Source organism: Pteronotus mesoamericanus, unplaced genomic scaffold (assembly GCF_021234165.1).
Source record: "Pteronotus mesoamericanus isolate MK-2021 breed Mesoamerican mustached bat unplaced genomic scaffold, CSHL_Meso_final scaffold_85, whole genome shotgun sequence".
Classification (NCBI taxonomy): Eukaryota; Metazoa; Chordata; class Mammalia; order Chiroptera; family Mormoopidae; genus Pteronotus; species Pteronotus mesoamericanus.
The window spans coordinates 29,196,304-29,212,145 of NW_026555329.1; the positions used below are offsets into that span (position 1 = coordinate 29,196,304).

General features: G+C 34.7%; 1 protein-coding gene across 1 annotated transcript in view; it reads left to right on the forward strand.

Annotated features, from left to right (window-relative positions):
* PCLO (piccolo presynaptic cytomatrix protein) overlaps positions 1-15,842 on the forward strand; it is a 304,144-nt gene that overhangs the window by 15,632 nt on the left and 272,670 nt on the right. Inside the window, exon 3 of the mRNA XM_054564343.1 lies at positions 8,243-9,649. Coding sequence (XP_054420318.1) covers positions 8,243-9,649 — 1,407 coding nt within the window. The remainder of the gene's footprint in view (positions 1-8,242; positions 9,650-15,842) is intronic.

Sequence of the window (15,842 nt, forward strand, 5' to 3'; positions counted from 1 at the left end):
ATCATTAGAACCAAAGCCATTTTTTCACTTTCAGCCTTTAAATAACTAGATGTTTCAGGTATATTTCTGCATATTCAGCTTTTATATCTATTAAGACTTGCTGCTATGTATTATTTCAACTGGCAGGGCAAAAAGTTGCTTGGTATAGCTTAGTAAGAACAGGTCTTCTGCTGTGAAAGCAGATACCCACACTTAACAAAATCATTTATTGGATCAGTGAACTTAATACAATGATGGGCTAACTTTCTTATTATTTCCCTTGAAAAAACACACATATCTAACGTTCTCGCTTATTCTATAAGCTTAATTAATTGCAGCTTAGATAAAAATTGGCTCAAACTTACAAAAATTTCAAACATATTTATTACAAAAATTTCAAACATATTACATTAAAGAAATGCCTTTATCACATGCAGTTATAAAGCATCAAAGACCTGGGTTGTAGTCCTAGCTCTGTTGCTCATACATGTATATTCCTGCTGATATTTCTGCTGTTACCAAACTCCAAGGGTTCACTGGTTGGGGTATTCTATTAATGAGATTTGGTGGTCACAAGGTGGTGTTATTACTTGCAATAAGTCAAGGATTCAGGATTTACATCCTAAGAGCTACCTCCTCTAAGGGAGGCTTAACCATTGTTTATATATACCATTTGGTTAATTTCATGTCAATTTTTTTTTTGAAGTTGGCTACACTTACTAGATTGGGTTCCTGTTAAGCTTATCCTGTTACAGCTGCATTTGAAAAATACTGTGTTTCATTTTAACATTTAGCAAGAATAGCATTGAGGAACAACTGCCCAAACATTGCCAGACTTTGAGACCCTTTTCCTATCTAACACTATGAATTTACCTAAAAGTAGTTCTGGGGATCCTTGATAAGGAAGCAACAGTGTCACTGCAAATGATGTTTCTTGCCTTTTTTTAGTTTGGTCTTTAGTCATAGAAAGAAGAGATTTTGAACACTATTCATTTCAGACTTAAGAATAGGCACTTTGTATGCATTTGGTCATTTACTGCTTTTTAAATGAGGTGGTATTCACATTTTAAAGATAAGTAAAGAGGCTAATAAAAATCAAAATCAGGTATGAAATTCTGATTTTGTGCATTTGCAGATTTTAAATCTGCAGTGTTTTTTTAATAAATTAATCATCAGATGGGCCTTTGGACAGTGGAAAGAATATGGGATTTAAGACTTGGACAATGTGGTTATAAACCCCTAGTTTAGCCACTTAGTTGTTTTGTGATTTGGCCAGGTCATTTTTTTTCTGAGTATTTAATATCCTTATTTATGATATGAAAATATGCATAAAGTAAAAGTCACATTTGGCAATATAAGTGGCAGTGCTTTGAAATTGAAACTAATAAATACCTGTTTTATTATTATTAATCATTATAAAAATTCTATTAGGCAAGTAGAGATATTGCCATCATTGTTTACTTGCATTTGTAGATGATAAAACTGAAGTTAAGAATTTAAGTGACTTGCAGTGGGTCCCACTCAAGAAGCTAGAGCTGCTGACCCAAAATTTAGTATCTGTTTTATATGAGACCACATTGTCTTTAAATAGACCATTTCGGACATTTCTAAGTTATAGAAAGAGTGTGTGTATATCTGTGTAAGTGTGCAAATTTTACTTACATATTTTTAAAGTTAAAAGGAAATTAACCTTCTTGGCAGGAATTTATTTTTGGAATTCTGTGCAAAAATAACCAAAGTCCAAGAGCCTGCTTTTATACCTTACTATTCAGTCTTCCTCAAACCAGACTTTTTTATATTGTACAGTTAAGAAAGCTGTGCACTTCTTCTACTCTGAGCCGGCCACTGTTAGATTTTGAAAAAACAGATGACAATATTGAGACAACTGCTCACTCTCAAGAGAAAAACTCAATGTCTAGATACAAGAGTGTCCAACCTTTTGGCATCTCTGGGACACACTGGAAGAAGAGATGTTTTGGGCCATACATTAAATACACAAACACTAACAAAAACTGATGAGCAAAAAAAAAAAAAAGGTTTTAACTGAGTTGATGATTTTGTGTTGGGCTGCATTCCTAGCCATCCTGGGCTGTATGAGACCCGCGGGCCGTGGGTTGGACACCCCGGGTAGAAGGAGTGTCAACAATTTAGCAAATGAAGTGTAGATCATTGTGTTTTTTAACTTTATTGAGGAAGGATTAAAAATATGGTAAGAAAGAAATAAATGATAATAAAACATGTAGGTAGGATCCCTGAAAATAAAAACTAAAAATAATGTGAAACCGATTAAGTATAATTTTAAAATGATACTTTCCTTAAATACATTCTCAAAAATGTCGTACATACAACTATATAAAATATGAATAAACTGCAAGTTAGTGGGGCTTCTATTCACCTTTGAAGTTTGTTTCTGCACCTTTGGAGCAGAAAGTTAAGAGGCTGAAATCTCTTATGAAATATTGTCTTTTTACACAAGCTTTCATATGCCTCGAGTATTTCACATATTTTTTTTTCAAAAGTATTTCTTTCCAAGTCAACATGCAAGCAATTGTCTTAATTCTAGTGAGCATCTAGTTGAATGAAAGATATGTGGCTTTTAGCATACTTTATGAGTTCACACAGTTAATGCACTTTTAATTATTTTCACTAATGTAATTTATTTTTTAATTTTTAAATGAAATACTAGGAAAGTTCAATAAGCTTTTCAAATAATTGCACAAACACTGCCTAGTTAGATATATTGTATCACAGGCTACAAAATGAGTATGTTAATCAATGGAATTATAAAAGTTTTAAGTTTGTCATATGAGAGGCTGTTCAGAAGTGTTAATGTGTGATGCATGTAAATTTAGTTTACTCATTTGGGATGTTCCTCTTTTTTTTTTTTTTGCAGTGGTCAGAATCTTCCTCTATTTATGTAGCCATAATAGATTATGAATGTATTTTCATGTTTGTGTACTGTGATTATTTTGTAAGTAATACAAAATTATTGTAGTGGTTTGGTGAAAGTGTTGGTTTTCTTGTTTTAGACTGCCCTGACGAACATATTAAAATACGCTTTTATCATTTGATCCTGTATTGTGAGGATTTAAAAATTTTATCGCTAACATTTGGTGAACATTATTGTGCTGTGTGAAGGAAAAAGGACCTATTTAGTTTACGTTTCACAAGGTTTGTTAATGGTTGCTGAATTCTGAGTGGAAATTGTAATCCACACAGTTTCAGAGAGAAAATATCCATAACTTCTGGATGGACTCTTAAATAAAAGTGTTTCACCAAATTGCTGGGTGTGTTATCACAGTTCTGAGGAATGCTAGAATCTATTTTTTAACCAAAATACATTGTGCATTAATATGCATAGCAAAAGATGTCACCTACAGTGAGCCATCTGCAGCCAAACTGCTGTTAGTGGAGGAGGTCCTGTGGTTTGTCCAGTGCTTGAATAACATAAAGCATAATCTATTATTGGACTTTAGCTTGATGTCCTCTATATAATATATGTTACATTATTATCTAATATATATTATATTTTCTATGTAATTCAAGATAATATATGTAATATAAATAATACATTCAATAAATATTTAAACACAATTTGATGAGAAATAGAAAATGTTTAGATTAATTTATCATTAAATAATATTTAAATTTTTCTTAGTATCCAATACTGGGATAAGAGTAATCATGAGATCTGTTCACTTCATTTAAGAGTCTATCTGAGGAGGGGAGAGGAAATTATTGGGAAAAAAAACCACTGAGCCTAAATGTGCTTCAAACTGTTGTTTTAGTAGTTGAGAAGGGGCAAACCTTAACTGATAATGGAATATTTAGTGATAAAGGAGGAAATTCAGTGTGGACCATAAAGGATGGGTAGCATTTAGACAGATGGGAGAGTACAATTGGACTGTGAATCATAACTCATACAAAAGACAATGAGATGCGATGGTTGCTCGAAGGAGGAAGTATAAGGGGACTAAATAGTAATGGAAAAAAATACAATAAAGATTAAAGTTAAAAAAATGAGAGTACTACTTTAACGGAGTAAATGGTACATTTAGATGTCATGGTTTGAGGACAAGTTTAGTTGTGATGCATCAGGAAAGAACCCAACAGCTTTTATTGTAAAGGACAACATGAAAGCGTGAGTGAAGAAAAGTGGTTCAATGGCTAATGTGAATGGTATGAACACCAGCAAATAAAAATTCCATGTGCTTGTTCTTTTGATTGTCCATTAGCCCAAGTACTATGCTATGTTGTTGAGCAGAGATTTCATTATAAATTTTATATAAATTTGTGTTTTAAGTTTCAATTTTGGAGCATATTGACGGATGCATGTTAGTCATTAAGCCTTCTGGACGTTTTGTTTTTTTGAGAGGCTTCCATTCTGTTTTGAAGCTAAGTAGATTAATAATAGCCCTGAGCAGGAGTGTGCTTAATTCTTGAATTAACATTTGCTAATTCACCGCATTTCTTAGCTGTATCGCATTAACTCTCTTGAATGATTATGAAAGACACACTAAAAAAATCAGAATATAACTTTTTAGTAACCAATAGTTTTGATTTTTTTTTTAAATGATACCATTTATTGAAATTCTACATGTGAAATTCACTTAAACTTTCAAGTGGTACCTCTTGAAACACTTAAATAAGACATTTCTGATTATCCAGCAAAGACCTTAGCCAAGAGAATTGTATTACTATATTTTACGTCTCTGATACATGACAAAAGGGAACCCAGGGGATGGGTTAAACAGGAAGATATTTTATAGTAGTTATATACACGGCTACATTAGAATACAGAGACGTCAGAATTAGCAGAAATCCTGGCTGACAACTCTCTTAACCCCTTTTATGTATAGCTTGTTAAGTCAGAAGACTGAATGGATAAACTTATGCCTTTCTCTTGTTCCTGTCCATAGAGCTAATTGAATTAGAATAGCTCATTAAACAATTGTGTCTCCAGACCTTGAATTCTGTAAGTAAGGCTATAGGTAAGGAAAGCAAGATTATATTTCACTTACTATATAAAATCTAAAATTTAGATAAACTTTAGATTTTATATAATTTAGATTTTATATAATGTAAAATTTATATAAATGTTATATAAATAAAATTTATAAATATAAATAAAATTTATATAAATTTTGTATTAGATAAATATGCTTCCACCACTACTACTAGGAGAGGCATATTTATCTAATACAGTTAGAGTTTTTAACTTGTTTATTGAAGGTAAGAGTTCTTCCAGAACACATTGTTACAATTGTAGGCTTCCCTGGCGTTGTTTCTTATATCTCTCTATCATGTCTGAAAGGGATGTGGATGATTAGAGTGCAATATAATTAGATCTAATTAGAGTATAATGTCATGGATTGGGTGCTATTTATGACAGGTGACCTGAGAAGTTGTTCATAAAATATGGGTGGAAGCCTTCTTTGACTTTGTGGCATGGGGAAGAAGTGATAAGGACTGAAGTCTTCTAAGATCCTCACTCATTGCATCAGAGGAATGAAGACCCAATCACGCAGAACTAGGGGAAGCAACAATTGTATTGTAGACATGGATACCACCAGACGGACTTGGCAGCAGATATCCAAGGCAGTGATGGTGGTAAATGCAGGTTCATCTCTGCTTACAGTTAGAGACAAACATTTACCTTTGGAAGAGAAACAGGGCCGCCATTTTCTTCAGGCAGGGAAAATCTCTATGGTTTGCAGGTGTGGAATTAAGGGTCTCTTTCAGTTTGAATCGAAATGGGGACAGTTGGCAGAGATGTAGACTTAGGTTCTGGGGAAAATGACATATAACCAGAAAATGACGGCAGAGCATGTCACTCAGGGTGGATACACAGTGGGGATTAGCAGAGTAAACACAAAAATGCTGTAGCTTGAAGAGCACATACATTTTCAATTAATTTACTTTATTCAAACCAGCCCAGAAAAGCTGCTTTTTTTTTTTTTTTTTTTTTTTTTTTTGGTGGGGGAAGGGGGAAAAGGATGGAAAAAAGGAAAGACAGAATCATGACAATATAATCATCAGATACTCATTATGTATTTATAATAACCTTGAAAATATACTATGAATGACCTTATTTCTTATCTGACTCTTCATAATGTAGTCTCCATGAGGGCAGAAATTTTTGTCTTTAGTGATATGTGCTCAGTAGAAGTTGCTCAATAAATATTTGAATAAAGAAATGAATACATTTTGCATTTGCCTATGACACTTACCAAAAAGAGTAAGAGTGATTTAACTATAATGCAAGTCACTGACCCTAATAGTTTGTGATTTAAAGTGGTTAATGTGGATACTCATTTTGTATACTACTTTATAGGAAATATATCAGTGATAGAGTATATGTAAAGAATTATTTTTTAATTATTTTTTTTCTCGCCTGGCTGCATGATTAGGAGGTGAGAATGTATCATTGAAAACTGTGTAAGAAAGCAAATGAGAAAAATAAATGATAGAACAGTAGAATTGACACTGATAGTACGAGAGATGGGAGATAGGAGATGGTTGAGTGGTAGATGCATAATTATAGAGGAATTTCCTTCCATCGAGGAGTTAAAATGAGTGATTTACATTCTACATCACTTTAGTCATGGTACTTGCATAAGTAGCAATTGCTTGATTATGCTTTGGGATTCAATTTATACACACACACACACATATATTTATATATTTTAACTTTATATATATATATTTATATATATAAAGTTATTTTGTGAAATGCTTTAAACATATCGAAAGGTAAAGATTAAAATATAATAAATACATTGGTATTCAATACCCATATTGAGAGCAAATGAAATGAATGCCCAAGTATCCCACACCCATATTTAGCAAATATTTTAATTCTACTTTTTGATTCAGCTTTTTAAATAAAAATGTAACTTGTCATTTGGAGTTGAAAATCTCTTTTAACCTTTTCCAAACAAAAGTTTGCATTCCATGAGACTGCAAAATAAGCCTTGTTATACTGGTATATGTGTTTAAATAATTTCAATCAATGTGTTTTCTTTTAATTTTAGAGACATTTTAATGATTAAGATAAAGATTCAGTATAGTTTTTCCCCCCCGTTAAAAAAGCTTAACAATGTAACTTCTCAGATGACAAAGAAATGTTTAAAAGTTTAGGAATGATTAGTTCAGTTTCTTTTCAAAAATAAATTGTTTGCAAATAAAGTGTATGTTGTTTGCCATCCTAATAACACTTCATGATTTTGTACTGTGGAAACTTTTCTGACATCTGTGCTTCATGCATGTGTGCAAAGAACCACAGTACTAAACTGGTAACATTGATTGGGTGGAGAAGATTGTATCATGTAGAATTTGCCATTCTAAATTATTTTGGTACTATTTAAAATTGTGTAGAGCAAGCATATAGTATTTTGAATTTTGAAAGGTAAATGTTAAAAATGTACTTTTAAATTATCTCCTAAAATACAGTACCCATTTCAGTAACATCTCCTTTCCACACTGGATATGACATAAAAAAAGCATATGCACTTATACCTGTACATGTGTGTTTGTGTGTGTGATGCATATGTCACTTATGTATGTATTTTTACCAGTCAAATAACTATATTGCTCTTCCCAGTATATTCCTAAAAATTATAAGGACACAATGTTTTCTCTGTTAATTAGATCATGCTATTTTTGCTAATTTGAGGGGATGCCATTATTTTTTTCTTTATTTTTTTAACAGAGGATGTTCTCTGTTTAACTCAGCATGGCTAACATTTTTTGTTTTTCACACATCTGATTGTCTCCTTGGCGGGGGAAGTAATGCTCTGCTAATTTAAGAAATTAGCAATGTGTTAATAATTTGACAAACCTACTCTGGGTTGTATAACGAAAAACTGTTAAGAGCCATCAATAGAGAAAGTATCTAACATAACCGATTTATGGAATCTAATATATGTTATAATTTATGTTTTATATGATACATGGTTTTCTGTTTCTTGGAGTAATCAAATTCTGAGTAAATCAAAGGCAAAGAATAACAAAAGTAATTATAGAAGAAAAATATGGTTCTGTGTTGATTTTTTTTCCTTTTCCTTAAAAATATAGAGTGGTTAGGTCTCTGAGATTTGTTAATTATATTTTAATGTAATTATCATTTGAATAAAATTTAATTTAAATATTTGATCTATATTTTATGTTTTTCTTGAGAGAGAGTTTCATATGGTACCATGCATTTTGAAAATGTTTTTACATTGTTTTTATCTCAGTGACCATTGTTTTACTTTATTTCTAGGTAAAAGAGTGGCTCTGTTTAAACTGTCAGATGCAAAGGGCTCTAGGAGGTGACCTGGCTCCAATTCCGCCATCACCCCAGCCCAAACCGAAGACAGCCCCAGTTACTCCTGCATCAGTGGTGAGCAAACCATCCCCACAGTCACAGCAGATTCCTCCAAAGAAGGATCCTGCATCCAAACAGGATATCCCAAAGGCACCTGAGTCTAAAAAGCCCCCACCACTAGTGAAACAACCAACCCTTCATGGCTCTCCCCCAGCCCCAGCCAAGCAGCCTCCTGGGGCAGAGTCCTCATCTAAGCCAGTGCCTCCCAAAGAGCCTTCTGTCCCGCCCGAGCAGGCCAAGGTCCCCATGGCTGATGATAAACCAAAGCAGCCCAAGACGGCGAAATCAGCCACAGACATTGTGTCTTCTTTGTCAACAGCAACAAGGCCTGACATTCCAAGCTCCAAAGGACAGTCACAGGATCAAGAGAAAACAACTCCTCCTTTAAAAACAGACTCTGCCAAAACTTCACAGAGTTTTCCACCAACAGGAGAAAAAGTCACCCCACTCGATTCTAAAGTGATACCGCGACCTGCATCAGATTCGAAAATTATTTCACATCCTGGGCCTAGTGTGGAGAGCAAAGGTCAAAAACAAGTTGATCCAGTTCAAAAGAAGGAAGAACCCAAGAAAGCACAAACCAAAATCAGTCCTAAGCCAGATGCCAAGCCTATGCCAAAAGGGGCACCAACACCTCCAGGCCCACGACCTGCCACTGGCCAAACTGCCCCCCCATCTCAACAGCCACCAAAGCCTCAGGAGCAGTCAAGACGTTTTAGTCTGAACCTGGGAAGTATTACTGATGCTCCTAAATCACAGCCCACCACTCCTCAAGAAACTGTGACTGGGAAACTATTTGGGTTTGGAGCGTCGATCTTCAGCCAGGCATCAACTCTTATCTCCACAGCAAGCCAGCCTGGATCTCATTCACAAAGTGGGCCAGGGGGCCCTGCAAAGCCGGTCTCTTCTCCTTCACAGCCACCTTCTTCTCAGGGGCCACCCAAATCTACCAGTCAGGTACCGCCAGCACCTGCAAAGGTTACACCTGTGAAAAAGGAAACAAAAGCTCCAGTAGCTGAAAAATTAGAGCCCAAAGCTGAACAACTTCCAACAGTAAAAAGAACAGAAACAGAAAAGAAGCCTCTGCCTGTTAAGGATAGCAAACCTTCAACAGCTGAGCCCCAAAAGGCTGCCCTGCCCCCCAAACTGGAGAAAACCCCCAGACCCGAATCAGCCTGTCCTCTCTGCAAAACTGAACTCAACATAGGTTCTAAGGATCCTCCTAACTTCAACACTTGCACTGAATGCAAGAATCAAGTGTGTAATCTTTGTGGATTTAACCCTACTCCACACCTGACTGAGGTAAGCAATATTTATATTACATATGGATGTGAGTTTATTGTGTTTATTATTAAATTTTTGTTAGCCAAATTTCTGAGCAGAGAATACATTTCCAGTAAAGAAAGCAAATTGATATTAATATCTTAGAAGTTTCAATTACTTTTTACAGGTTTACTTATTAAAAGTTTATGGAATTTATACTTTTCTCGATTAATGTGCCAGAAGAAGATGAAATAAGCTGACAACTTAAAATTACAGTTATCCCAATTGTTTATGAATTAACCACCTATAGTTTTGGAGGACTTTATGGTTTTCACTTATGCATATCAAATAAGAGAAGTGATTTACTATTTCCAGTCTTTCTAATCCTTTCAGTTTCTTTAATATATAAAAAAGATTATTGGTTGGTTGCAGATCCATAACAAAACATGAGTTCATGAGATCTGTTCTTTTATAAAGATTGCTAAGAACTTTGTGAAGGGAGTAATATTATCTACTAGAAAATATCTATTTAAATATATTATGTCTGGACTTTTTATAGTTCTGTTTGAGCTATTATCTGGCATAAGTATAATATTTTATTAGGAATTGTTATAAGGATAAAAAGATATGGATTTGGCTGACTAATGTCAAGGTACTTTTCTTTTTAATGGAACAAGAATACTTGTTATACAAAGTAAATGACCAAAAAAATGGATAGCGACTTTCTATATAATACAGTTATAAAAGAATGGATCTATGAGCCTTAGTAATGTGTTAGAGCCATTAGAATTTTGGATCTTCGGAGAATGATGGTTTCAATGATAGCTGCTGCCTTAGATAAGTAACAACAATGTTTTAATGAACATTTTGGGATTAAATTTTAAGTAATTGTTTATTGTTTTTATAGAAATCAGAAACAAGTATTCCTCTCCTCTTGATTTTATAACCTATTGTAATGAAAAATTGAATGGATTTTTAATATCTATACAAAAGAAACTTTAGATATTCTTGCTGCCATTTTCAAGTTATTTTTAAAGAATAAACCATATAATATTTTAGTTTTTCACCTTTGAAAGACACCAAGTGGCTTTGATATTAGCACATGAAAATATTGTCTGTACAGACAGATTTAAGCAGGGTTTTATTCTCTTCAACTGTGATGAATAATGTTAATTCAGGTCCATTTTAAAAGTAGGTAACATTTGGTTTCTTTCAGTATGTTGTAAGTGGTAACAACTCTAAGTATTACTGACAGTAATATTTTTGGAAGAGTTGCTTTTGGTTGTGTGTTCATGAAAAGGGAAATTTGGTTTTCTCAGTAAGTAGTTTCTCAAATAATGTTTTGTTCAACATCCTTTTGTTATAATGTTGATGAGAGGAAAAAAAAATAATTATTGGCCAGAACCACTGTTTGCATGTTCTCCTCATGTCTGTTGGGGTTTTCTGGGGAGCCGTCAGTTTCCTCCCCGATCCCAAAGATGTGCATGTGAGGCGACCTGGTGTGTGTCATCGTTGCCTCAGTGCGAGTGAGTGTGGGTGTGTGTGAGTTCGCCCTTGGATGGACCGCTGTCCTATCCAGAGTGGGTCCCACCTTGCCTTCTGAGCTGGGATGGGCTCTGGCCACCTGCAACCCTGAACTGAATAAGCTGGTTGGAAAATCCTGGTCTTACTTTTATTAACCTTTCTCAAATGTATGTATAACTCATGTTTATTTCAGTGTTTAATATTAGGAATGTTTTGGGTCTTTATTTAGAAGTTTGGTGATGTTTTTGTGACCTGAAATATGCTGTAGGAACTTAGCTTGCGTTTATAAATTAATCTAGGGTAAAGTTTATTTTGTTATATGTTGTTTGCTTAAAGTTGCAATTTCTAAGAACCTCAGGGACATCGTTAATTAGGACTTATCGTACAACTATGTTAATTTCATAGATGTAAACAATTGTACCATTTAATGAGTAGCTGTGTGCTGTCAAGAGTATGCAGTTTACTTAAATAGTTGCAAAACAAAATACACCACTAAAAACAAAACAGTAATGTCGGTGTTTAAAGTATATTTTGGTTACACTAAGAAAGAGTGTCTGTATTGCAGAGGGATAACTATAAGGTGTACACACACACACACACACACACACACACACACACGAGTGTGTATATATTTATATGGATACATTTGGACCAATTTTGTCAGTGTTTGGAGGTATGAAATGAGAGCCCTAAGTAGAGATACAATAAACCTTTCACAAAAGTCATTGATTTTTTGTGTGTGTTGGTCAATTATATTTTAGGGGTGGTAATTTAGAAAGATTTCTTGAATAAAGCAGAGGATTATCTAGGGCATGTATGGAATTTTAATAGTTTGAAAATACAAATTGTTTCAAGTTTTTAAATGGTTTAGGTGAAGTGCAATTCTAAAGATGATCAGTGAAATTTAGACAGTCTGACATTGTTCAGATTTTTTTGCTGTGTGGTAATTTCTTTGAATTTGGAAGATCATGTTTCAGAAGTGAAAAAAAATTTGATGTAACAAAAGCAGTGGATTAGTGTTCCTGGCTAAATTTGAGTGTGCTAACTTGCAAGAAGTTTGTAGTTGGCATAAGGCCTTAATGCCCTCTGGTCTCCAGCTGAAGTTCACTGGCTGACCGGGAGTCCAGGGAGTAAGTAATAGAGTTGAGTTAATCCATGCTTAAATAGTTGTTTTTTCTTTTTTTAAATTATTATTACCTAAACGACTTTAGAGGACTGGATGAAAGGGTTAGTTGAAGAGAAAAGCACATTTTATTTGCATATGTGTGTGTAAGTACCTATACATATGTATTCAGGGAATTGTAAATGGGATATATAGGCTTAACTTGTGGTGCCATCCCAGCGTTCATACTACCAATCTCTCTTTCTTTTGAGTGATTAGGAAAGCATGTCTCCTCCTTGATCCTCATTTTGTTTTTATGGTTTATTTGTTCTGTATGTGATATTTTTCTCGTGATCCAGGATTTTCATTGTAGTTTTAGAAAACACATTCTATTTTCAGATTTTATGCCTGCTATATAAAAATACAGTATTCCTTAAGAAAAGATTAAACTATTTCCATCTATTTTTCTAATAAAATACATATACCTTCACTACAAGCCTCTGCTTCTACTGCGCTGATCACTGGGAGGCATGACTTCTTTTTGTGTTGGAGCCACTCCACCCTCCTCCACTATTGCTGTTCTGCTCCTGCCGCAGCCAGGAGAGCCAGTCCTCGTTTGTCTTGGGTCAGGGAGCTGTCCGTAGTATTCCTCCTGCCTCCGCCCGTGAATCAAACACACCTGTCTCCGGTGTTGTTTCCTGTATTCACACTCAGCATCCCCCACAACACCCGTGGCGTGCCAGGGCTGCCTGCAGGGCCCTGGGGTGCAGCCAGGCTGCAGCGCCAGCCTTCTGCTTTACCTGTTTGTTGCCCGGTTTGTATAAATGATACTATAGCTCATTAACCTCAGCTAGCAAGGAACAATTGTTTTAGGCTTTAACTTCTGCCAACTCAGGGAATATCTCATCTTGGAAGGAGTTTTAAAAGCAGATGTAAGGCTTTCTGAAAAAGCTAGTTTATAGAATTTGGAAGCATGCTAAGAAAAACAGCTTAAATTGGCAACCAGTTTGCCTAGTGAATTTTAATCATTCTGATTCAGTTAAAATGCAAAAAGGAGTCAAAGTACTCATAGTGGGTATTTATTTTATTGGGTGTACTACTCTCTTTAAAATTAACTTTCTACTTTTTTATATAAAATAAGACTTACTTTATAATATAAGAATTATATTTCCTCAGGTTTCAGGAAGTCCTAGAATCATACTTTTGCTTTTTTAGTAAGATAATTAGGCATGGCCTAAATGATGTAGGAATAGCCAGCATATATTTATCACTTTGCTTTTACTAAAATCTGTCACTAGGCAACAAATGGGCCTTTTGAGCCAATTAAGACACAGTGGAGAGTAACTAGCCCTTTGGATCATTACTCTTCAACCAGGGAGGCTTCTGCGTTCACTGTCAGATCCTCAGAAGGCCTAGTGGGGATGCTCTGCCTGTCTTAGTCTGGCAAACACAAAATACCGGCCTTTATTTTAAAGATCATTATTTAAGACTTTGAAAGCATGTATCTGTTAATACAAAGCACTGAAGTACAGACATGCATATATGAAAAATTAAAGACAAAGAATGATCAAAATTAATACAGAGAAAAGATTCTACTAATTAGTTTCAAAGAATTGCATATAATGGAGATCTACATTTTGGGTAAAAATTTGTCATGTTGGCAAAGAGGAACACCTGATGGCACTTTTTGACCAACATAAAAAAGTTGGTAAGTTGTCTATAGAAACAGTATTTTAGTTACTAATTTTTAGGAGAGATTTGATCTTACATCTTTATTAAGTGATATTTAGTTGAAGAGTTCAGCTATGGCTTTAAGATAGAAATTTTTAAAACAAATTTAAACAAAAATGTAATTTCTTAACTTTTTAAATGCATTTTACATAGTTAATATTCTACTTTATATGATAGTTTTGTATCCCAATATTAACATGATCATATATCATTTCCCCACATGATTAAAGGGTTCTTAAATATTACATAAAATTTCCCTGGCTGGTGTGGCTCAGTGGATTGAGTGCCAGACTGCAAACCAAAGGGTCGCTGGTTCTATTCCCAGTCAGGGCACATGCCAGGGTTGCAGGACAGGCCCCCAGGCCCCCAGTGAGGGGGTGTGAGAGGCAACCCCCATATCATTGTTTCTCTCCCTCTCTTTCTCATTCCCTTTCCTTCTCTCTAAAAATAAAAATAAATAAAACCTTGAAAAAATATAAAATGACTGAGTATACTCAATATTATGGATGTGTTTTTTTATACACATTGTCCACATATCAAGGATTTACATCATTTTCATTTTTTTTCTTTTAAATAAGATGAACATTTTTGGATGGAAATACTTGTATTTTTAGCTGCTTCCTAAGGAAAGCTTTTTGTATTAGGGTTACTAAATTAGGGAATAAGGACCCTGAAGTATCAAATTTTCTCTGGAGATATGATAGCAGTTGACATTGTCGCTGCTAGCATATGTGATTGCTTTCATACTGTAGCCTCTCCAAACTTGAATAATATCATTTAAAATGGTATTTGTTAGTTTGGAACTCTGAAAGTGCGATAGTAGTGTTCCTTTGATTTGTAATTCTTTGATTAACAGAAATTTTATTTAGATATGAAATGTAAACAGATAATTCTAATTATAACCCAAACAAAATATGGTGTAGACATTGTGGGATAAGGTAAACTGATATCAATAATGTTGTTATTTTTTAAAAATTTTACTGGGGCTTGTCGTTGACTAAGCTTATGTGCAAAGCATTGTACCACACATCCTACTCACAACAACCTAGGGGGTAGTTTTTACAGCTATTTTAGAGATCAGGAGAATGCGTACAGAGAGGTACAGTTGTCAGTCAAGCCGCAGACGTGATTCAGAGGCTGAGCCAGTGCACTCTCCTACACTATGTTCTAGTAACCAGGGAACTGGGTAAAATTGCTACTTGTTCTGTGCTCTCCTACCTATTTATAACTTGTAACTAGTTTGTAGTTAGTAGGGCTTTAATAAAATTAAATTTTGTAATATGTACATCAAAATCAGGTAGCAGCTGGGGCCCACATAATAATGGTGTCTGTGTTACACATATGGCTTTTTAAGAATGGGCAGATTAAGAGGTTCAGAAGTATAGAAGCCAGCATCATTGCACCAGTTTTCTTTCCAGTTAAGTCCACTGGTTGGTCAGCATTTATAGGTGAAAGCATATGGCTGAATGATGAAATAATGTCCCTGCCTTTTTTTTTTAATTGAGAGAGGGAGAGAAAGAGAGAGAGAGAGAAAGAGGAGGGGGGAGAGAGAGAGAGATCTATTATTCAGGCATTCGTTTGTTGCTTCTTGTATGTGCCCTGACCAGAGATTGAACCCACAACCTTGGCATATTGGGATGATGCTGTAGGCAACTGAGCTTCCAAGCCGTGGCAGTTCCAACCATCTTTTACGAATGTGAGGACCTAAAATATACTTGCTACAGCTGCAAGAAATGTCCCTGCCAGTGCATACAAAAACTTTATTCCTGCCAGTGAAAACAAAAACTTTATTTCCTGAAGATGATGAACATCATTGTGTTCCATTGGTGTTAGTGGTGGTTGTTAATCTTTCCTTCTACCAACATTTTTTGTATA